A 24,602-nucleotide genomic window follows, 5' to 3' on the forward strand; every position below is an offset into this window, starting at 1 on the left:
TGCACAGATCCCCCCGGGCTGGCCACACACTCAGGGCAGCAACCGACACCCTTCCAGACGCCCTCGGCTGGAAGGGCGTCTGGCACAGGCTCCAGCTGCTGCTCCACTGGGGAGCAAACTCAAAGAGTGTCTGCAAGACTCACCAGCAAAGGGCACAGATGCCAATGAAGGCAGGACAAAGGGAGGGGAGCGAGAGCGGGGGCCACAGCCAAGGGCCCCACGCAAGGGTCCTGGGCACCTCCTGCCTGCCGGCCACACCTTCAGACTGCACAGCCTTGAGGTCACAGGACAAGGAACCCCAGGTCCACAACCACCAAGAACAGGGAGGCTGGCACCGCATTTCTGCCAGAGAAGCAGCAAACCTGTCTCTCGCAGAAGCCACACTCGAGTTCACATGCCGCCCACCCCCTGACCAACGGTCCGCCTCTCAGATACCTGGACCAGGGGACCTGACTCCCAATCTCCAAGGCAGCTTGGGGGCTTCAGGGAAGAACAGTCTCTCCCCCGCCTCCCGCCCAGCCTGCTATTGGTTCATCAAGTCCCGAACCGCCTCTCGTTACCTTCATGCCCCACACTGTCCTCATCACCAGCCCATCACCACCAGCATCAGCACCGCTGCTGGGGATGGAATCTGTGTTCTTCCAAACGTCCCGTGTTGAAGCTCTAACCCCCACTGGGGCTGTGTGTGCAGAGGGTGTTGTTTGGAGGTAACTAAGGGGACATGAGGTCATGAGAGCAGAGTCCTAACCCCATAGGACTGGGGACCTTCTAGGACATTTACCCTCCAAGATGAATGGTATGTTCTCAGGACGCAGGGACAGTGGAGAAGCAGGATTAAGATGCCATGCATTGCTGGTCCTTCAAGCCTGCATCTTATTCCTCCGAAAACAAACCCAATGGTCCATCCCCATGGCCACCCCAAGCGTCTGCCCCGCCCAGGTCTAGAGACCGAGCATCCGCGGACAAGCCATCAGGGGAAGGATGTACCGGCAGGTCCCCCAGGAAGCCCTACTCACCCCGAGAGCATCTCAAATATCAGGATGCCAAGCGCCCACCAGTCCACAGCTCTACCGTGGCCCTTGCTCTGGATGACTTCCGGGGCCAGGTACTCGGGGGTCCCGCAAAGCGTCCACGTCCTGTGGACAGAGAAAAAGGGGTGAGGGGGTCCACAAACGTCAGCTGTGCCTGGAGAACGCATGCATCTTCCAAGCCCTGAATGTCACGGTCGGTATCGGAACGGATCACCACCACCCGGTGGCTCCAGACAGTCACACCGGAGCTCCCACTGTGGCTCCGTGGGTTAAGAACCCAGTAGCGTCCATGAGGATGCAGGCTAGATCCCTGGTTGCGCGCAGTGGGCTAAGGATCTGGCGTTGCTGTGAACTGTGACGCAGGTCAGAGATGTGGTTTGGATCCCGCGTTGCTGGGGCTGTGGTGCAGGCTGGCAGCTGCAGCTCTGATTCAACCCCTGGCCCGGGAACTTTGTGCCGCAGGTGCAGCCCTAAAAAAGACACAAAAAGAGAGAGGCGATAACACTGTCTCAGCTGACTTGATTCCCTTGCAAACACTCAGTGACCCCAACGAACGGTCCTGTTTCCCCGGCGCTGCGTTGGTCTTGGTGCCTGCTTGTGCCACTCAGTCCTCGCTTTCCCATAAAATGAGGTGCAAAAGGAAGATTCAAGGACGGATGCATGAACCCCCCGCCTGGGAGGAACCCTCAGGAACCCACACGCCAGCTGGTTCGGTCGCCCCGGAGGACATGCAGAGTGCGTGTTTCTGCCACCTGCTCTGCAAAAGGTCTGAAGTGTTTTCCATGCTTCTGTGTGTTCAGGTCATTTTAGCATCAGTGGCAGCTTTCGGAATTCCTCAGGTTGAGGACCTCCGGGATATGTGGGGCTTAAACAGGGAGAGAGCTTCAGAAAGGTGCGTTGAGACTTGCCCCCAAAAAAACAAAAAACAAAACAAAACAAAACAAACCTTAGCTTTTAGCGCCACCTAGAGGGCAGCTGGCTGAAAGCAAGCACGGCCACCAGCAGAGAAGCTGGAAATTTCTGATTGCTCGGATGCATCTCCTCCTTAGATGTGTTTTTCATTTTTTTTTTAATTGATGTTGAGTTGATTTTCAATGTTGTGTTACTTTCTGCAGTACGGCAGAGTGATTCAGTTATACAAATATATATAATTACAGCTATAATATATATTTTATAGAAAATAGAAATACCTGTAAAAGTATATATTTATATATAAGTATATGTGATTCAGTTTATATAGATATAAAACTGAATATATATATAAAACTGTGTATGTGTGTATATATATATATTTTTCTTTTTCAGATTGTTTTCGTTTATGTCAGTATCATATGGAATATAGTTCCCTATGCTCTACAATAGGTCCTTGTAGGATATGTGTTTTTCACAACAAACAAGAGAGAAACATTCATTGTCTCCTCTTTGTACTTAAAAAAAGCCTAAAGTTTTAAATTTTTAAATTTTTTTTAATACCCTAAAGTTTTAATGTATCAACTTGAGATTTGTGTGTGTGTGTGTGTGTGTGTGTGTCTTTTTGAAGCCACACCCACGGCATATGGAGGTTCCCAGACTAGGCATCCAATTGGAGCTGTAGCTGCCAGCCTACACCACAGCCACAGCAACATGGGATCCGAGCTGTGTCTGCGACCTACACCACAGCTCACAGCAATGCCGAATCCATAACCCACTGAGCGAGGTCAGGCATCGAACCCGCATCCTCATGGATCCTAGTTGGGTTTGCTAACCACTGAACCATAACAAGAACTTCAAAACCTTGAGATTTCTAATGTTTCTGCTAAAATAACTAAATGTCTATGCCCTGTGGGAAATAACACACCGCTTTTCTTAATTTTCTCCTCGTTGGTATATATCAGTCTGGAGAATTTTGCTCACAATAATGCACCTGTGAAAAGGTGAAGAAGGTACACACTTCCAGGTAGAAGGTAAGTCCTGGGGATGCCATGCCCAGCATGGGGACTCTGGCTCAGCATATACCACCCACCGCACAGTGGAAAGGTGGTAAGGAAGTGGATCTTGAAAGTTCTCATCAAGAGGAGGGAAAAAATGTGTACCTGTGATGCATGTTAATTAGATTTCCCGGAAAGATCGCTTTGTAACATATACACATACTGAATCATGACAGTGTACACCTGAAACCAATACAATGTCATACGGCACTCTTACCTCACTTAAAAAAACAAACAAACAAAAAAGATAAAGAGCCACCAGTGGAAGATGGATAAACGGAGTGGGGTCCATCCACAGAGGTCACTAGAGTCATCACTGCAGCATTATTCACAAGAGCAGCAAAGGGGGAAACACCCCGAGTGTCACGGATGGATGGATGGATGGATGGATGAAGGATGGATGAAGGATGGATGATGGATGGATGGATGGATGGATGGATGGATGCATGGATGGATGCATGGATGGGTGGGTGGATGGATGATGGATGGGTGGATGATGGATGGATGGGCAGGTGGACAGATGGATGATGGATGGATGGAAGGACAGATGGATAATGGATGGGTGGATGACAGATGGATGGGTGGGTGGATGGATGGATGATGGGTGAATAGAAAATGGATGGATGGATGAAGGATGGATTGGCAGGTGGACGGATGGATGATGGATGGATGGATAATGGATGGGTAGGTGGACGGATGGATGATGGATGAATAGAAGATGGATGGATGGGTGGATGGATGGATGAACAGGAAAATGAATGGATGGACGGATGCGTAGATGATGGATGATGGGTGGATGGATGAAGGATGGATGGGCAGGTGGACAGATGGATGATGGATGGATAATGGATGGGTAGGTGGATGGATGGATAATGGATGGGTAGATGACAGATGGGTGGGTGGGTGGACGGATGGATGATGGATGGATAGAAGATGGATGGGTGGGTGGATGGATGGATGAACAGGAAAATGAATGGATGGACGGATGCGTAGATGATGGATGACGGGTGGATGGATGATGGGTGGGTGGGTGGACAATGTACAGGTGGACAATGGATGGATGGGTGGATGGTAGATGGATAGATGGATGGATGGATGATGGATGGATTGGCAGGTGGACAGATGGATGATGGATGGATGGAAGGATAGATAGATAATGGATGGGTGGATGACAGATGGACGGGTGGGTGGGTGGATGATGGGTGAATAGAAAATGGATGGATGGATGATGGATGGATGGGTGGGTGGATGGATGGGTGGGTGGATAAACAGAAAATGAATGGATGGATGGGTGGATGGATAGATGAGTGGATGGATGATGGGTGGGTGGGTAGATGGATGGATGGATGGATGAAGGATGGATGATGGATGGATGGGCAGGTGGATGGATGAAGGATGGATGGATGATGGATGGGTGGATGATGGATGGATTGGCAGGTGGACAGATGGATTATGGATGGATGGAAGGATAGATGGATAATGGATGGGTGGATGACAGATGGACGGGTGGGTGGATGGATGATGGGTGAATAGAAAATGGATGGATGGATGGGTAGATGATGGATGGGTGGATGGATGATGGATGGGTGGGTGGGTGGATGATGGATGGATGGATGGGGAGATGATGGATGGGTGGATGGATGATGGGTGGGTGGGTGGACAATGTATAGGTAGGTGGACAATGGATGGATGGGTGGATGGTAGATGGATAAATGGATGGATGGATGGGTGGATGAATACACAGCATGTGATCCACCCACATGGTGGAATATCATGCAGCCATGAAAAGGAGTGAAGCTCCGAGGCAGGCCGCCACATAGGTGGACCTTGAACACACAATGCTCAGTGAGAGAAGCCAGGCCCATGAGGACACGCAGTGTGTGATTCCACAGACAGGAAACGTTCAGAGTAGGGCAGTCCAGAGAGACAGGAAGTACATTTGTGGTTGTCACGGGGCTGGGGGAGGGGAAACAGGATAATGGGTTTGGGGTTTCTTTGGGGGGGGGGTGAGAACTTCTAGAATTAAACAAAGATGAGGGTTGCACAGCACAGAAAATGTGCCAAAGTCAATGCCAGTGAATTCTTCACTTTAAAATGGTGAGCTTTATGTCAGAGGCATCTTCACACATCGGAAAAGCTACATCGTTTCTGTGCCACACCCCAAGGATGATGGTTTAACCTGGTCCCCGAAAAATCCCGCTGCATTAACGCAGCTCTGAACAGATTCTGCCTCAGGACGGCACCCTTTTGGGTCCCTGAATGCTGCAGCCCGTCGGCAAGAAAGAAGGAAAATTAAAATTGTCAACCCCCGCGTCCAAAGCAGAGGAGAATCACTCCCTGACGTTGTCGCTGTAAGGGCCACAATCCTTTAGCAAAACTCCTTTTTTAGGAAAACACATTTTTTAGACAACACCTTTGTCAGCAGAGGTGACTCTCTTTTCCTACAAGAGCAATTCTCCTGTAAGTGGGACTGTTTGTTTCCTTGTTTGCAGGGCTGTTCCAGAGCAGGCAAGGTGTGGGATTCACCTGGCTCTTTCTATCCTATCGTCTCATCTAGGATCAAAGCCCAAGGCCATCAAGGGCCTCTGCCTGTTTCATCTGGTTTCTGTTCACGTGTCTGTCACTATCAGAGACATTGTATCATTTCACTGGTACCTGCACCGCTGGCCCCTGCCTCCTCCCACACCCCTGGCAGCCACTTGCTGCTCTCCAGTTCAGGGACGTCTGCTTTTACCTTTATTTCTTTGTTTGTTTGTTTAGATTGACAAAGTTGTGTGAGTTTCAGGTTCTCGAATTATTTTCCATTACGCGTTATCACAAGACACTGAACGTGGTTCCCTGTGCTATGGAGTCGGTCCTTGTTTATCTCGTTTCTACAGAGCAGTGGGAATCTGTTAACGCCAAACTCCTCCCTTCTCCCTCCTCTCCTTTGGTAACCCTAAGTTTGTTTTCCATGTCTGTGAGTCTGTTTCTCTTTCATAAATTCATTTGTGTCATATTTGAGATTCCACATCTAAGCGATACAATGTAGTATTTGTCTTTCTCTGTCCGGCTTCCTTCACTTAGTATGAGAATCTCTCGGTCCATCGTGTTGCTGCAAATGGCATGCTTTCGTTCTTTTTCATGGCTGAGTAATATTCCACTGTGTCTATGGACCACATCTTTATCCCTTCCTCTGCTGATGGACATTTAGGCAGCTTCCATGTCTCGGCTACTGTGAACAGTGCTGCAGTGAACATTGGGGTGCCTGTATCTTTTTAATTAAGAGTTTTCACCTTTGCCAGATACATACCCAAGAGCAGGATCTCAAATTGAGCTTTTTCATTTTTCATTCTATTTCTTAGTCTTTTTAAGGCCATACCTGCGACATACAGAAATTCCCAGGCTAAGGGTTCAATCAGAGCTACAGTTGCAGGTCTATGCCACAGCCACAGTCGCACCAGACCTGAGCCATGCCCGCAACCTACACTGCAGCTTGGGGCCACGCCGGTTCCTTAACCTACTGAGCAAGGCCAGGGATCAAACCTGCATCCCCACAGCGTCCTTAACCTGCTGAGCCATAACGGGAACTCCCAAGGAAGCTTTTTTAGACTCCACATACAAGCAAGATCCTACAGGCTGTGTCCTTCTGTCTGACTTATTTCATTTAGTATAAAACCCTCCAGATCTATATCCATGTTGTCCCAAATGGCCAGATGTCCTTCTTTCTATGGCTGAATAATATTCTAGCTCCTATCTTCTGTGTCTACAAGCCAGAAAACACGTGAGGCTACCAGAAGCTAGAAGAGAGGCACAGAACACACGGTTTTCTAGAGCCTTTCAAGAGACCATGGCTCTGCTAAAACCTTCATTTCCTACACCGGTTATTACAAGATATTGAATCGAGCTCCCTGTGCTGTACAGTAGGTCCTTGCTGTTTATCTTCTTCATATACTGTAGCCTGCACCTGCTCAAACTCCTAATTTATCCATCTTCCCTCGTGGGGTCCCCTTTGGTAAGAGTAAGTTTGTTTTCTATGTCTGTGGGTCTGTTTCTGTCTTGTCAATATGTTCATGTGTGTCCTTATTTGGGGAGGGGGGGTTGCAGCCATGGCATATGGAAGGGTCCAGGCTAGGGCTCGAATCCGAGCTGCAGCTGCTGGCCTAGACCACATCCCATGGGAATGTGGGATCCGAGCCACATCTGAGACCCACACCATAGCTCACGGCAACGCAGCATGCGTAACCCACAGAGCGAGGCCAGGGATCGAACCTGCAACCTCATGGATACCATCGGGTCCACGACGGGAACGCTCCACGTGCGTCCTGTCTTAGATTCCGCGTATATGTGAGTCCTCCCACGACCTTTAGAACCAGGGCACTATAACCTCCTGTTGCATTCAGCCCCTTACCTTGTGGCACTTTGTCACGGCAGCCCCAGGAATTGAACAGCCACCCCCCTGCTGGCCACAGCTCATCACTGCTTACACAGTTCACCTCCGCGCCTAGAGCACGTGAGGGTGTCTTGCTGCAGAATGTGGATCCCCACTTGTGCTAGTGAGGGATGAAAAGCCACCTGATGAGCAGGGAGCCACGGCATTTGCAAACGCAGCCTCTGAGGTCAAGACCACGCTCAGCTCTTTAAACACCTGGCCAAGGCTTGGAGAGACGACAGCCTGTCATCAAGGCGGGAAGCGACAGCTCAGAAAAAGGATGCGCTCAGTCTCCCGTGACAAAGACCTTCACATCCTCCTTGGGACGGTCCCCCGAGCAGCAGGAAGAAAAAGAGGCAAAAGTGCAGAGGCGAGCATGTCCCCCACGGAGGAGGGCAATGATGAAAACAACAGAGACCCGTGTTGACAAGGATGGGGAGAGCTTTTGGGAGTCACCCCCAAGAGCAACGAAAATAAAAGCAAACGTACACCAAGGCATGACCACAGGATCCCTAAAAGAGTTGCAGGGCAAAGGAAACCATCAACAAAGCAAAAAGCCAGCCCACCGAGGGGGAGAAAACATTTGCAAATGATGCAACCAACAAGAGATGAATAATCCAAAATATACAAACCGCTCATGCAGTTCACTATCAAGGGAAAAAAAAAAAAGTCAATCAAAAAATGGGGGAGCGGGAGTTCCCGTCATGGCTCAGTGGTTAACGAATCCAACTAAGAACCACGAGGTTGTGGATTCGATCCCTGGCCTTGCTCCGTGGGTTGAGGATCCGGCGTTGCCATGAGCTGTGGCGTAGGCTGCAGACGCGGCTCAGATCCTGTGTTGCTGTGGCTGTGGTGCAGGCCAGCAACTGTAGCTCCGATTTGACCCCTAGCCTGGGAACCTCCATATGCCACGGGTGCGGCCCTCAAAAGACAAAAGACCAAAAAAGAAAAAAAGCCCGAAGGCATAAACAGACATTTGTCCAAAGAAGACATACGGATGACCAGCAGGTGCATGAAAAGACACTCAGTGTGGCAGACTATTAGAGAAATGCAAATCGAAACCACAACGCAGGAGCACCTCACACCTGTCAGAATGGCCATTATGAATAGTAAGTCTGCAAATGACACACGCTGGAGGGGGTGTGGAGAAAAGGGAACCCTCCTGCGCGGCTGGTGGGCATGTCAACTGGTGCCGCCACGACAGAGCACAGCATGGCGGTTGCTCAGAAAAGGAAACAGACAACTGGCATAGGATGCAGCCACCCTGGTCCGGCGCGTTTATCCCAAGGAAATGAAAGCAGGGTCTGGAAGAGATGGTTAAACCCCCGCATTCAAAGCAGGACTCCTCACCACAGCCGAAAGGCGGAAGCAACACAAGTGCCCCCGTGAATGAGGAGATACACAAAACGTAACACATCCACACCGCGGAATCATCTCCAGTCCACCAAAGAAAGGAACTCGGATCAGGCTGCATCGGACCCTGAAGACACAGTCGCCAAAGGAACATCCTGCAGGCTTCCCCTTCCATGCGGTCCTTAGAGAGTCAGATTCAGACAGAAGAGTAGATGCTGGGGCTGAGGGCTGGGGCGGTGGGGAGTCGGCACATTTTAATGGGGACAGGTTCCGCTGTGCAAGATGAAGAATGTTCTGGAGAAGGATGGCGGGGATGGTCGTACCACATTAGGGATGGCGGTAAACCCGCTGAATCTTAGCCTTGAACTTGGTGAAGAACGGTCTATGTTGGCCACGCTTCAAACGTCTGCAGGGGCAGAGACAGGAGTTCCCGTGGTGGCTCTGTGGGTGAAGGACCCTCACAGGGTGCGTGAGGGTGTGGGTTCGAACCCTGGATCCTGCCTTGAGCTGTGTGACGATGAAAAGCTCATGATCAATGTCAAGAATGCGGTCCTTGTAGGTGTCCGCGTGCATCTCTCTAAACCCTTCGCCCGCCAAGGCTGGGCGGGATCTCAGCGGGTTCAGGATCCAAGGCTGCCACAAGCTGTGGTGTGGGCTGCAAGTGCACCTCAGATCCGAAGTTGCTGCGGCTGTGGTGTACCCCGGAACTTCCCTGTGCTGCAGGTGAACAAAAAAAGTGCAGCGACAGAAGAGGCTAAGGAAGCAGGGTGTCCCCATGGATGGGAGGCCCAGGAAGAAGTGTCTGATCCCCAAAATCAAGGTAAGGGGATGAGGACCTTGGCAGAAGCTGGACAAAGGGTGGGTTTGGAAGGAATCTTGAACCAGCAACTGGAGACACACCTGTGTCTGAGCTTTTTCTTTGTCAGCCAGGTCCAGGGATGCAGATGTCCCCAGGCCAGAGATGGAACCCGAGCCACAGCAGTGACCCAAGCTGCTGCAGTGACAATGCCGGATCCTTAAGCCACGAAGCCACCAGGGAGCTCCCAAGAGACCCTATCTTGCAGGTTAAATGTAAAGAGAACAAGAGCGTCGGCTCACAGGTGTGCCTGTCTGCTCTGTGTCTCGGTGCCCGTCACCAAGCCCACGCTGATGCTGTTACACAAGCAGCATCCAGCCGTGCCGTCCCTGCCCCCCAAGGTCTGGGGGTCGGCGGGGGGACTTTGGCTCCTTCCGGGAACCCACCCGAAGGTGCACTTGAGTCTCTCTTTGCTTCCCTCCCTAAGGACACCCCCCCGCCGCTCCCCAGCTCCCTGTGGTCACACAACACTCTCCCCTCTTTCCCCACAGCCCCTTGTGACACCAAGTCCCATTCAGATTTCAAATCCTATGGAAGGAACGGGGTTACAGGCCCTCGGCTCAGGGGGAGATGGTGCAGCCTGGAAGCCAGCCAGGAAGTACGATTCAGAGGAAAGCAGGAATGCCAGAAACGGAAGGAGACGCAGGACGGGGGACCCGCCACGTGGAGAAGAGCAGAAGGGGCGCGCTCTACCTGCTGGGCTGGGCAAGGCGGATCCGATCTGGGTGCCCAGAAGCACCCACGAAGAGTTTCTCGTCCCCCAAAGTTGCGTCTAGGACCTGAGCTTCCACGCACCCCACCCCAGAAGCATCCCTCCAACTGAATCAACCCAAAGTCAACCCCAGCTGCCTAGACTCACAAACGTCTTTAATTCAGTCGAACAATCGAGTTATTGGCCCCTTCATACTGCATTCCCAGATGGGTGGCGCATCCAAGGTGGCCTGACCCCAGCTGGAAGCCTGGCTCTTTGGGGATGCCAAGACCAGGTGGAGGTGGTGGCAGGTAACTGTACCTGCCTCGGGCACAGTGTCTCCACTTACAGCTAGAAAGGTGAGCCTCTTGCCAGGGTCAGGGGCACAGCTCGAAGGCTGGATGACTTGCCAGTTTCTACGGAAACTCGGGGACCTGCTCCCTCGTTCCAGGAAAAGCTCCCATGCTTCCTGGACACACAGGCACAGATAGCCAGAAAGAGCTTCCGACTGCAATAAAGACGTTAAGACACAGCAGACAGCCCCGGATGCTGCTGGGAGACTGCAGGTCTGGGCTGTGAATTTTCCATGCCCCTGGTCTATCTCTTTTTTTGCTCGGTTGGCTCCTGGAGCGAAGGGCAAGGTGACACTCGCTCTTCTCCGATTTCTCGCGGTTTCCATACCTACGATACCCGGGGTTTGGAGGCCGTCCTCCGAGGAAAGACAGGGCTCTCTGTCAAAGCGAGGTCACGCTGCTCACGTGCTCCTACGGCCCGCCGCCTTGCACGGCACCCATCCTGGGCTGTGGTCCCCCCCGCGTCCCAAATCCTGGTACCTGTGAATGAATGTCATCTTATTTGGCAACAGGGTCTTGTAGACACAATCAAGTTACGGCGGGGACAGGTCCGATGACGCATGTCCTTGTTTAAGAAGAGGAAGAGGGGTTCTGTCACGGCGTGAGGGGTTAAGGATCCGGCACTGGCACGGCAGCAGCTCAGTTCACTGCTGAGGCACAGGTTCAAACCCTGGGCTGGGAACTTCCACACGCCGAGGGAGAGAGGGAGGGAGGAAGGAAAAGAGATCAAGACAAAAGAAAGACAGAGAAAGAAAGGGAAAAAGAGAGAGGAAGGGAGGAAAGAAGGAAGGAAAAGAGATAAAGAAAGAAAAAAAGAGAAAAAGACTGCAGGTCTGGGCTGTGAATTTTCCATGCCCCTGGTCTATCTCTTTTTTTGCTCGGTTGGCTCCTGGAGCGAAGGGCAAGGTGACACTCGCTCTTCTCCGATTTCTCGCGGTTTCCATATCTATGATACCCGGGGTTTGGAGGCCGTCCTCCGAGGAAAGACAGGGCTCTCTGTCAAAGCGAGGTCACGCTGCTCACGTGCTCCTACGGCCCGCCGCCTTGCACGGCACCCATCCTGGGCTGTGGTCCCCCCCGCGTCCCAAATCCTGGTACCTGTGAATGAATGTCATCTTATTTGGCAACAGGGTCTTGTAGACACAATCAAGTTACGGCGGGGACAGGTCCGATGACGCATGTCCTTGTTTAAGAAGAGGAAGAGGGGTTCTTTCACGGCGTGAGGGGTTAAGGATCTGGCACTGGCACGGCAGCAGCTCAGTTCACTGCTGAGGCACAGGTTCAAACCCTGGGCTGGGAACTTCCACACGCCAAGGGAGGGAGGGAGGGAGGAAGGAAAAGAGATCAAGAGAAAAGAAAGACAGAGAAAGAAAGGGAAAAAGAGAGAGGAAGGGAGGAAAGAAGGAAGGAAAAGAGATAAAGAAAGGAAAAAAAAAAGAGAAAGAGAGAAGAAAGAAAAAAAGAACGGAGGAAGGAAGAAGAGGAAGAGCCTTCTCTACCCCGTAAGGAAGGCCACAGCGAGCGGGAGAGCACCTGCGAGCCAGGAAGAAAGCCTCCGCAGGAGCCCAATCCGCCAACACGCAGACCGTGGACTTCCAGAACTCTGAGAAATAAATGTCTTAGAAGGTCCCCAGTCCTATGGGGTTAGGACTCTGCTCTCACGACCTCATGTCACCTTAGTTACCTCCAAACAACACCCTCTGCACATACAGCCCCAGTGGGGGTTAGAGCTTCAACACGGGACGTTTGAAGGAACACAAAGTCCATCCCCAGCAATGGTGATGCTGCCGGTGGTGGTGGTGGTGCTGCTGCTGAGATGATGGAGGTGGTGTTGATAAAGAAACAACTTCCAAACAAACAAACAAAATCAGTCCCCGAGCTCCCATCGTGGCTCAGCGGAAATCAATCTGACGAGCATCCATGAGGACGGAGGTTCGATCCCTGGCCTTGCTCGGCGGGTTAAGGATCCGGGATTGCCGTGAGCTGTGGTGTAGGTCACGGATGCAGGTCAGATCCCATGTTGCTGTGGCTGTGGTGTAGGCGGGCAGCTACAGCTCCAATTTGACCCCTAGCCTAGGAACCTCCATATGCCACAGGTATAGCCCAAAAAAGACAAAAAAAAAAAAAAGAATCCTGTTGTGGCTCAGTGGGTTAAGATCCCTACATAGTGTCCATGAGGATGCGAGTTCCATCCCTGGCCTTGCTCAGGAGGTTACAAATCAGGTGTGGCCACAAGCTACAGCATAGGTCGCAGATGTGCCTTGGATCCGATGTTGCTATGAATGTGGTTGTGCCATAGGCTTGCAGCTGCAGCTCCGAATCAACCTTTGCTTGGCCTGGGAACTTCCATATGCCAAAGGTGCCGCCATGAAAACAACCCAAAACAGAAAAAACACACAAAAAAACCAGGCGGACCATATACCACGTGCTGCCAATAGGGGGCAGCACCAACGTTATAAAACCAATCTTTAAAATTATGTAGTTTTCTCTCCTCTAGGAGTTTTATTCTGAGCCGTGCAATGGGTGAAAATTTATAGGGAAAAATGAGGTGAATTTAACTGCATCATAAACCTGATCCTAGCACGGTCCCTTTCTAAAAACCAACAGAGAGGAGTCATTGAATGTAAAACTGTCTCCAAATCATTTCCAGCAACACAGGTGTTTCTACAGCAGAGGATACAGCTATCACCTGACCCAGCCCCGTCTCATCATGGAACAGGACACCACGGGTGAGTTTTCGACGTCCCATATGGGAACCACTAGCTACATGGAGCATCTGAGTAGTTTAAAGGCACAGAGGAGCTGAAGCTGATCTACCTGCAATGAATTAGATCAATTTTAATGGATGTGAATTTAAATCTAACAACCTGTACCGGATGCCGTGCTGGAACCTATACTCGATGCTGTGCCAGAAAAAAACTATTTCTGGAGATCTCGGCACACGAAGCGAATTTTTGCCCAGCTCTAAGGATTAAGGACCCTAAGTACAGACCAAGGGTTGCTGATAAACACTCCGTGCCCTGATTTGAGACGTGTCCTAAAAATGCAAGGCGCCTGGAATATCCAAACTTCAGCAGCAAAAAGGCATGTGCCGTCTCAAGGCCGATGCTGAGTATACGCGGCAATGACCCTCTGTGGGATATAATGAATTAAATCCACTCTCTTCAACACATAAGCTACCCCTGTTTTTCTGCTGCGAGCACGGCCACTTGGTAATGTGCAATACTTCGTGGGGTCTGCCTTGGGTGTGTGCTGGACCGCACCACTCGAGAGGGGCAGCAACGTGCAAAAGGTCGCTGGCAAAAACTGTCCAGAGGAACAAAACACACATCTTTGTCCCTGGAAACAGAAGACGGTAGGGCTGCGAGTTATCCTCAGAAGCTGTGATGACATCAGAAAAGGGAGAGTCCACACGAGCCAGGAGAAAAGACGTGGGGTTGCCAAGGGGGAGGGGAGAGGGGAGGGACGGGGAGTTTGGGGTGAGTAGATGCAAACTAGTGAATGAATGAATCAGCAACAAGATGCTACAATGTATATATTTATACACACACATATATTATGTACATATGTGCGTCTGTGTGACTGAATCACTCAGCTGTGCAGCAGAAACTACTACATGGTAAATCAACCATCCGTCAATAAAATAATTAAAAAAAAAAAAAAACACGCATGAAGAGGGGAGGCAGAGGAGCCTGGGGTGAGCAGATACAAACGGTCATGTATAGGACGGATAAATAAGACGGTCCCACTGTCCGGCCCAGAGAGATACACGCCGCATCCGAGGAGAGATGCAGAGGCGGGCGGAGACGAAAGCGCATGTATCCATATGGATCCCTGCATCCCTGCTGTGCAGCAGAAACTAACACGACATTGTTATGTTTCTTCTCCTTTGATACAGTATTTTTTTTTTAAATGCATGAGAGCTTGAGGGGATGGTGCAAGAGTTTGGGATTCGCGGATGCAAAGTCTCATACGTGGGACGGAAAAACGACAAGATGCTACTTCAGGCAGCAACGAACACGTGATAAATGAACGACGCGTCCAGCAAACACGAAAAAAAGAAAAACAAGAGGCCCCTGTGTCTCCTGCTCTGTTTCGCTGTCTCTGTTTAATGCCTAGGTGTACCACCTGGTTGGGTGGCCCGTGGGGGATGCTGGGGGAAAAAGCTTCCATTTTATCAGGGGTTCAAAACAACAACAACAAAACCACAGCAAAACAAACCCCCTGCCACACACACACACAAAAAAAAAAAAAAAACCCCACAAACCAAAAACCTAGAAAACGAACGTCTGATGTGAAGGAAGAGAAACTGCCCACGTGGAAAATAAGGCAGTTTTATCTCCTGCCTTTAATCACTTTGATGTGACTCGTTTCTTTGGAATAAAAAGGTAGATTTGAGGGAACTCTACCGAGTCACCCTGTGATGGAGCCTGACGGAGGATAACGTGAGAAAAAGAATGTACATACGTGTGTGTGATAGGGTCCCTTTGCTGTGCAGCAGAAAACTGACAGAACACTGTAAACCAGCTACAATGGAAAAAATTAAAATCCTTACATAAATTTTTTTAAAATCTAGAATTGAGGAGCTCCCACTGTGGCACCGTGGGTTAAGAATCCGAGCACAGCACCTTAGATTGCTGTGACATGTGGGTTCAATCCCCAGCCTGGTGCAGTGCATGAAAGGATCCTGCATTGCACTATTTGCAACAGCCAAGACATGGAAACAACCTAAATGTCAAGAAGACATGCTCCATATAGACAATGGAATATTACTCAGCCATTAAAAAGAACGAAATACCAGCATTTTTAGCAACATGGATGGACCTAGAAACTATCATGCTAAGTGAAGTCAGCCAGACAATGAGACACCAACATCAAATGCTTTCACTGACATGTGGAATCTGAACAAAGGACAGACAACTTCTTTGCAGAACAGATGCTGACTCACAGACTTTGAAAAACTTACGGTCTCCGGAGGAGACAGTTTGGGGAGGGTGAGGGGATGTTGCTTGGGTTGTGGGATGGAAATCCTATAAAATTGGATTGTGATGATCATTGTACAACTACAGGTGTGATAAATTCATTGAGTAATAAAAAAATAAAATTAAAAAAATAAACATAAAAATAATAATAATAAATAAATAAATAAAATGAAGGATCCTGCATTGCCAGTGCTGTGGCATACATGGCAGTTGCAGCTCCGATTCAATCCCTGGCCCAGGTCCTTGCATATGCTGCAGATGTGACCATAAATAAAATAAAATAAATCTAGAACTGCATTCTCACCAGACTTTTAGACTCGGAAGAAGCCTCGAGCGCTTCAAGTAACAGGTCCTCCTGGCTTAAGGGCACAGGATTTAAAATGTCACCAATTATTCTTTTATCCTATATATTAAAGGCAGCAACGATCCTAAAGGAAAGAGTATGCTCTTTAGAGACTAAAACACTCGTAAAAATTCAACACATACAGCTTTGAAATATATCAGCCTCACTTATGCTGAATACTGTCCGTTTCTAAGCTTTGTATCATATAAGGATAGACATTTGCTATAAACGCTGTTTCTCAGTTAAACACAGCATTCAGGCTTCTCAGGGAGAAAAATCCAAGAAGTATTTTATAATAAGCGATGTAAGATTTTTTTTTTCCCTTTTATGGCTGCACCTGTGGCAAAAGGAAGGTCCAGGATGGGGGTCAAATCGGAGCTGCAGCTGCAGGCTCACACCACAGCCACGGCAACACCAGAGCCGAGCTGCATCCTCGACCACAGATGCAGCTGTGAAAAAAAGGAAAACAGGAGAAAAAAAAAAAAAAAACTAAAAATAGAACTATCCTATGATGCTGGAATCCCACTCCTAGGCATACTTCCTCCCACGTTAAAAAAAAAAAAAAAAAAGACTGGAGTGCCCGTCGTGGCGCAGTGGTTAACGTATCCAACTAGGAACCATGAGGTTGCGGGTTCAGTCCCTGGCCTCGCTCAGTGGGTTAACGATCCGGCGTTGCCATGAGCTGTGGTGTAGGTTGCAGATGTGGCTTGGATCCCGAGTTGCTGTGGCTGCGGGGTAGACCAGCGGCTACAGCTCCTATTGGACCCCTAGCCTGGGAACCTCCATATGCTGTGGGAGCGGCCCAAGAAATAGCAAAAAGACAAAAAAAAAAAGACCATTCCAGAAAATACGTGCACCCCAATGTTCACAGTAGCCCTATTCGCAATAGCTGAAACATGGAAGCAACCTAAGCATCCCTCACCAGAGCAATGGACCAAGAAGACATGGTACAGGAGTTCCCGGTGTGGCTCCACAGGTTAAGAACCCAACGTAGAGTCTGTGAGGATACAGGTTCGATCTCTGGTTGTACTCAGTGGGTTAAGGATCTGGCACTGCCATGAGTTGTGCTGTAGGTCCCAGATGTGGCGCAGATCTGGCGTGGCTGTGGCTGTGGTGTAGACCGGCAGCTGCAGCTCCAATTCAACCCTTAGCCTGGGAACGTCCCTCTATCACAGATGCAGCGGCAAAAAGGAAAAAAAAAAAAAAAAAACAACGGTGCTACCGATCCATGAGGGAATAGGACGCAGCCATAAAGAAGAAATCACGCCACCTGCAGCCACGAGCATGGACCCAGAGATGCTCATACTCCGAGACGTCAGAGGGTGAAAGACACGATGCTATCACGTCTACACAGACTCTGGCACCAACAGAACGCCCAGAATAGGACAGAGTGGTGGCGGCCAGAGGCAGGGCAGGGGCGGGAGGGGAAAACGGCGCTGGGGACGGTCACTTACTTGTCCACCAGCTTCTTGGCGAACCCGAAGTCGGTGAGCTTGATGTGCCCGTCCCTATCCAGCAGGATGTTCTCCGGCTTGAGGTCCCTGTAGACAATCTCTTTGGAGTGCAGGTACTCGATGGCACACACGATCTCCGCCGAGTAGAAGAGCCCGGTGGTGGCGGAGAAGCGGCCCCGGTTGCGCAGGTAGCTGAAGAGCTCGCCGCCCGGCACGAACTCCATCAGCATGTACAGGAAGCGGTCGTCGTGGCCCGTCCAGAACCTGCGGGCAGACACGGACCCCGACGTGTTCAGGGGTGGTGAGACACCTGCACAGATCCGTGTGCTGGAGATGGAGGCGGGGTTACCTGTTCAGACAGGTTAGGATGTGTCTACAGGTGGACACTGGGGTATATGCACGGACAGAGGCTGAGAACTGGGTGTGGACCGATGCGAAGGTTTCGCAAGCACGAAGGGCATGGGACAGGTGCACGTTAAGACAGACATATCTATAGCTCTTAGAAAACTCAACCTATAAGCAGATTCTTACTTTAAAAAAAGATACACCCCTTGCTGGAGGTTCACATGCTCGTATAGATGGACAGACGCCAGCATCTATGCATGGACGGATGTTAGGATTTCGCAGGCAGGAATGAATTGGGACAGGTGTGTGTTAAGATACATCTACAGGTATGAGGAGAAAAACAACCTTTAAACACACTATTATTTTAAAACAAGTTACAGCCCTAGGAAGATGGGAAGATACTCACAGAGACGGACAGGTGCCAAGATCTAGCTCCGGACTGATGTTAAGATTTGCCAGAGGTCAATGGTACGGCGCAGATGCCTGTGCAGATGCAGCTATGCACATAGTGGGATAGAAGAGGATGGAAGATGATAGAGCAGGGAATGTGTATATATGTATGGCTGAGACGCTTCGCTATGCTGCAGAAACGGGCACAATGTGGTCCATCAACTGTACTTTAAAAATACATGTAGAGGGGTTTTTTTAAAAAAATGATACATCTTGGAGTTCCTGTCGTGGCTCAGTGGTTAACGAATCCGACTAGGAACCATGAGGTTGCGGGTTCGATCCCTGCCCTTGCTCAGTGGGTTAAGGATCCGGTGTTGCCTTGAGCTGTGGTGTGGGTCACAGAGGCGGCTCGGATCCCGCATTGCTGTGGCTCTGGCATAGGCCGGTGGCTACAGCTCCAATACAACCCCTCGCCTGGGCACCTCTGTATGCGGTGGGAGCGCCTCAAGGAAAGGCAAAAAGACAAAAAATAAAAATAAAAAAAATTTAAAAAAGATACATCTATAGGTATTAGGAGAGGAAAAATAAACCTATAAACAGAATATTATGGTTAAAGAAGATACACCCCCAGAGAGATGTTTAGATGCTCACGTAGATGGACAGATGCCAGCATCTGGGTATGGACCGATGTTAAAATTTCGTGGACAGCTTAAGATACGCCTACCGGGATTAGAAGAGAGAAACAGAGTATCATTCTTTTAAAAAGATACAGCCCTGAGTAGATGCTGGGATACTCAAAAAGATGGACAGATGCCAGCATGGGTGCACAGACCGATGCTAAGGTTTGGTGGACACCCATGCTCTGGATACAGCTGCAGGTTACGGCACCTCTATAGGTCTACTGGGATAGACCATGATAGAAGATAATATAAGACAGGGAATGTACGTAAACGTATGACTGGGTCCCTTTGGAAATCCACTATAACTTAAAAGCATATGCAGGACTTCCTATTGTGGCTCAGTGGAAACGAATCCGACTAGAAACCATGGGGTTGCGGGTTCAATCCCTGGCATCGCTCAGTGGGTTAAGGATCCAGCATTGCCGTGAGTGGGGGTGTAGGTCACAGATGCAGCTTGGACCCCACGTTACTGTGGCTGTGGTGCAGGTCAGCAGCTGTAGCTCCCATTCGACCCCTAGGCTTGGACCGTCCATATATCGCAGGTGCGGCCCTAAAAAGCAATACATAAATAGATAAATAATATATGCAAAATACATTTTTTTAAAAAGATACATCTATACGTATTAGGAAAGCAAAGCTACCTATGAAACAGATTACTCTAGGACAAGACTCACCCCTAGGTGAGGTGAGGACGCCTCTGCCGATGGACAGACGCCGAGATGCGTGTACAGACACATGCGAAGACGGGCTAGCGGTAGAAAGATGCCAGCACCTGTGTCTCGGCTGATGTTAAGATCTGCTAGAGACCAATGCTATGGAGACGGCAAACAGACACGCGTTCAGACATGTGCACATATAAGCATCATGCGTTACGATTTACGTCTTTCAGGATCGGGTCCCTCTGCTACAGCTCCCTGGCCGGTCAAGCCGCTGTCCGCACAGCTCCCAGACCTACTCCAGCACCAGGACAAGCATCTACCTGGATTGGTTCTCAGCTCCAAGGAATCGGTTCTCAGCTCCAAGGAACAAGGCATCGCAAGCCCGCAAAGCCAGTCCCTTCACCCCTCAGGGGCATCAGATAATTCACCACGAGGGACATTAGGGCACCACCGAGGAGTGAGAGAAACCAGGGTTAAGCAAGCACGTGGAATGTGCGTCCCTAAACACAGCGCGGGTGGAGACCAGGTGATGCGGGCAGGAGAGCCTTGGGTCAGAGTCTGTTTCGGTCACCTGGCTGCCGGCGGGACTGCAATGCCATCCCCGGGCAGGCTGACCCACGGAGGAAAGAGGCAGGCTTGAGCATGTGTAATCAGCGCTCAACTGCAGGGGGTGGGATGGTCCCTCCCACGCCTGACCCGCCACGCTCGGCCACCAGCTGGGTTTCCTGCCACAGCACTACCTCGGCGCTGACGCCACCCACCCGGAGTTTGCATCAGACCCCACGGGGTAAGGGCCGGCCTCTTAGGACTGTCCCCCGCGTCAGACGCCACGGCAAGTCCTGGGACCGACGGGCTCCAGGTGGAAGGTAACGACCCCCTCACCGGGTGTTTCAATGAACTGGCTGGCACGGCTCACACAACTCGGCAGCCATTCATGCACTAGATCACCTGTTTATTATAAAAGGATACAGCTCAGGGAGGGCCAGACGGGAGAGGTGCGGACGGCAAGCTATGAAGAAGGGGGGCGCTCCCACACCCACTCTGGGGGCCACGCTCCCCCTCTCTCCGCGCGTTCACCAACCCGGAAGCTCTGGACCCTAGCTTTTTGGGATTTTGCGAGAGGCTGCATTACATAGACCTGATGACCGCCTGGGTCCTTGGGGACTAAACTCAACCTGCGGCCCCTGTCCCCTTCCCAAGGTCAGGGCTGGGCTGACAGTGTCAACCCTCCAGGGGCTGGTTCCCCTGGCCATCAGCCCCATCCTGAGGGGACCGGGGGGCTTTCCAAAAGTCACCTCATGAACCTAAGAAAAGACACCTTTATGTAGAAATGACAGCCTATGGTATCGTCTGTCTCTGTCTGACTGACTTCGCTTCGCATGAGACTCTCTTGGTCCATCCCTGTGGCTGCAAATGGCGTGATGCCATGCTCTTCTCTGGCTTAATCTAAAATCTGGCACAAATGAACCTCTCTACAGAACAGAAGAAGACTCGTGGACATGGAGAGCAGACCTGCGGTTGCCAAGGGGGAGGGGGAGGGAATGAGACGGACGGGGAGTCTGGGGTTCGTAGATGCAAACTATGACACTGAGAATGGATAAGCCATGCGGTCCTGCTGTCCAGCACAGGGAACTCTATCCGGTCTCCTGGGACAGACCAGGATGGATGAGAATAAAGGTATATTATACCTGATTTGCTTTGCTGCACACCTGAAACTGACACAACCTTACACATCAACTACAGTTCAAAGAATGGAAGAAAAGAAAGAAAAGGGCAGGAGCCTTGGTTAGAGTGAATACAGAGGAAAAAGGGAATGAAAAACGGCACCTGCTGGGCCCCAGGAGCTGGTTGGAAGGAGGGGGCACGCAGAAAGGTCAAGAATTCACATTTGGACTTGGGGATCTGATGCACCTGTGGGGCACTGGGGCAGAAGGACCAGGAGCCAGCTGGATGGGCAAGCCAAGCGGAGAGGGAGCAGAGCTTGGAGGAGACTCAGATACAGAGTGAGCGTGATCAGGGTGCATGGTTTGGGGGTGGGGAGCACGTGCCCAAATGCACACCCATCCGTCCCCGACATCCATGTCCACTCTCTGGTCCTCTCGCCTCCAGCCTGCCTGCCCAGGTGCTCTCCGCGGAAAGCCTGAGAGTGCTCTCTCACCCCCACCCTGTATCCTGGAACAAGTCCACCCAAGAACATCCAGGGAGGACCATCATGAAGCTGAGTTAACAACTGCGAGAGGCAAAAAAGCCTGTATAACATGCTGCAGGATGCCTGACTGTCGCGTGCACGCATGCAGAGCTCTTTGAGCACAGAAAAAAGGACAGAGGCTGCCCACATGATGGCCTGATGAGGATGGAGGACAGAAAGAAGAAAAGAAGGCAAAGAGGCAAATTGGAAAAGAAGAAGAAGAAACACAAACAAGAGAAACTGCTTAAGTATCTCCACAAGCAGGAAAGAGAGTTAGACATTGAAAATGCCCTACTCAGACTCGAAAGTAGTCAGACTTTGTACACCCATGTGAACACAGGTATTTCATTATAGCACCCAAGAAGGAGAGGCAACCTTAATGTCCATGGATGGATGGATGATGATGGATGGGTAGATGATGGATGAACAGATGGAGGATGGATGGATAAGGGATGGATGGATGGATGATGGATAGATGGATGGATGATGAATGGATGACGGATGGATGACGGATGGATGGGTAGGCGATGGAAGAATAGATGGATGATGAACGGATGGCCAGATGGATGGGTAGATGATAGAAGAATAGATGGATGGATGATGGATGGATGGGTAGACGATGGAAGAACAGATGGATGATGAATGAGTGGGTGGGCAGATGAACGGATGGACAGATGGATACACAGCATGGAGTCCATCCATGTGATGGAATATTACACAGCCATGAAAAGGAGTGAGACTCTGACACAGGCTACCACACGGATGAACCTTGACCACATGATGCTCAGGGAGAGAAGCTAGACCCAGAAGGACACACAGTGTGGGATTCCACTTAGAGGAGGTCCCTAGAATTGTCACATCCACAGAAACAGAAAGTAGACGGTGGGGCCAGGGGCTGAGGAGGGGAAGTGACGAGTCAGTGTTTCATGGGGACAGAGTTTCACTTTTGCAAGATGAAAAGGTTCTGGAGACGGTGGTGGTGATGGTGGTGGTTGCACAACAGCGTGGATGTACTTCAAGCCACTGGGCTACACACTTAAAAAACGGCAACGATAGTCAATCGTGGGAGGTTTCACCACAATCAAAAACTGAAACTGAAAAATGTTTGTAGGCAAGCGTAGGTATTCACCTACGATGTTTCGAACAGCCAAACACGGCTGTTATTTACAACAGCTAGGAGCACACACACCGGCACAAACCTAAGCTCTGAGCTCCAAGAAGGACTTTCTCTCTTTCGCTTTCTTTTCTTTTTAGGGCCACACCCGCGGCATATGAAGTTCCCAGGCTAGGAGTTGAACTGGAGCTGCAGCTGCCAGCCTACACCACAGCCACAGCCAACGCAGGATCCGAGCCGCATCTGCAACCTACACGCAGCCAGCACCCACCCTCCGGCGTCCTAACAAACTCAAAGTCAACCCCATTCATTTGGAGACACCTAACTTCAAACTGTCCTCATCTCTCCAGATGCAGCAGGAAAGTCAAACTCCTGCCATTAAAAGAAGAAAAACGAAAACCCAACTGCGTCATCGTATCCCCTTGCGCCCCACTGCCCTGTGCAATATGAAGTTCTAGAAAGTTCATTGCCGTTTCCCAGCCGGCTCCACAGTCCCCAGCCTCAAGGGCACCTGGACTGTTGGTTTCACTGCCCTCCTTCCTACGGTCTCTCTGCTGCTGCTGTCCCCGTGGGTCCCCCCCTTCTCCTTCTGCGAGATTCTGCTGAAGCAGCCACATGGCCCTGCCCCCGCACAGCCGGCCCCGGGGTCTGGTGGTTCCCTCGGGGCCCAGGCCGCCCGTATGGACCAGAGCCCCACAGGGAAGTTCCCGGTTCACTCGACACCCGGGGAATTCAAAGCTCCCTTTTCTTGGCATCCACCATGCCCCCCATACCTCCCAGTGTTTGGGGATAAAGCCCAGGAACAAGGCATGGGGAGGCGGCTGTGTTCCTTGTGTCACGTGGGCCCCTTGCAGGCAGTGAGGAAGAGCAGAAGGAGAGCTATTTTTACACTGTTGCTTTTCGCATTCAAGCGCAGAGCGGGCAGAGGAAGTCAGACTGGGCTTTCTTCCCTCCCTCACACTCAGAAAAGCAAAGCGCCCTGGCCCCACGCCACGGGCCAACGAGACGCAGAGCAGACGCAAGGCTGGGGCAGGGATGAAGCGGCTCCTTCAGGCTCGGTGCTCGTCTGCTCCCGAGTTCCTCCAAGCGCAGATCAAGCGCTCACCGCACCGGGTATGGGACCGATGGGTGCCGTGGGTGACAGGCTTCTGAGATCTTGCTTCCCAGATGTGGGCAGGACACGGGCAGCAACCCAGCCCGCCAGCGGGGGCTTCACGGGACTCGGGGCGCGATGGCTCTTGGGAGCGCGGGGAAGGCCCGGACTCATCATCAAGACTGAGGACGGAGCTCCCGGCACGGGAGCAAGACAAGTGAGGGCGGACGGAGCCCCCGCCCACGTGCCTCTGCCTGCGCCCCCATCGCAGCCGTTATCAACCGGGGTCGTTCTGCTCCCACAGACGACGCTCGGCCTGGTGACACTGGGAAAGGGTCACGGCGACTGGCCTCTGGTGGACGGAGGGGCCAGGAGTCAGGTTCACCATGAGACCAGTGCACAGGACGCCCCCCTCCAGACAGGCATCCAAACCCCAGGGTCGAGAGGCTGAGGAAGCCTGAAGGTGTACCTTCTGCAGAGTCAAAGGCCAAGAGCCGCGAGGGCAGGAAGAGGCAGAGACGGATGGAGATGTCCAGTGAGGAACCGAGACTGTGGGTCTGCCCTCCGCCCTGCGAGAGAAAATCCCGCACCGTGATGGTTGAGGTCTGTGTCGGAAAGGCGACTCCACCCCAAGGAAGGCAGAACTGTGACCTTTCCAGAGAAGCACGTCCAGCAATGGCCCCAAGGCGACC

The 24,602-nt window shown here is 51.1% G+C and overlaps 1 protein-coding gene and 1 long non-coding RNA gene across 7 annotated transcripts in view; one reads left to right on the forward strand and one right to left on the reverse strand.

The window, feature by feature from the left end:
• Positions 1 to 24,602, reverse strand: part of LOC110257943 (cAMP-dependent protein kinase catalytic subunit PRKX) — a 97,017-nt gene that overhangs the window by 25,519 nt on the left and 46,896 nt on the right. For 3 of the 6 annotated variants that reach the window (XM_085009078.1, XM_085009076.1, XM_085009080.1), the window contains exons 3-4: positions 17,442 to 17,705; positions 1,017 to 1,136 (exon numbers count right to left, since the gene is read on the reverse strand). In XM_085009078.1, coding sequence (XP_084865204.1) covers positions 1,017 to 1,136; positions 17,442 to 17,705 — 384 coding nt within the window. Of the gene's footprint in view, positions 1 to 1,016; positions 1,137 to 16,032; positions 16,073 to 17,441; positions 17,706 to 24,602 lie in introns of those variants that run through there. The other 3 variants (XM_085009082.1, XM_085009081.1, XM_085009079.1) reach the window with 3 other exon arrangements.
• On the forward strand, positions 5,734 to 14,326 carry LOC146394336 (uncharacterized). Its single transcript, XR_014836219.1, has 2 exons — positions 5,734 to 6,406; positions 8,621 to 14,326. It is a non-coding gene; the product is annotated as an uncharacterized LOC146394336 (long non-coding RNA).

Source organism: Sus scrofa, chromosome Y, assembly GCF_054392235.1.
Source record: "Sus scrofa isolate SSC_HxYL_T2T_F1_AM1 chromosome Y, Sscrofa_HxYL_maternal_Yorkshire_Landrace_v2.0, whole genome shotgun sequence".
NCBI lineage: Eukaryota > Metazoa > Chordata > Mammalia > Artiodactyla > Suidae > Sus > Sus scrofa.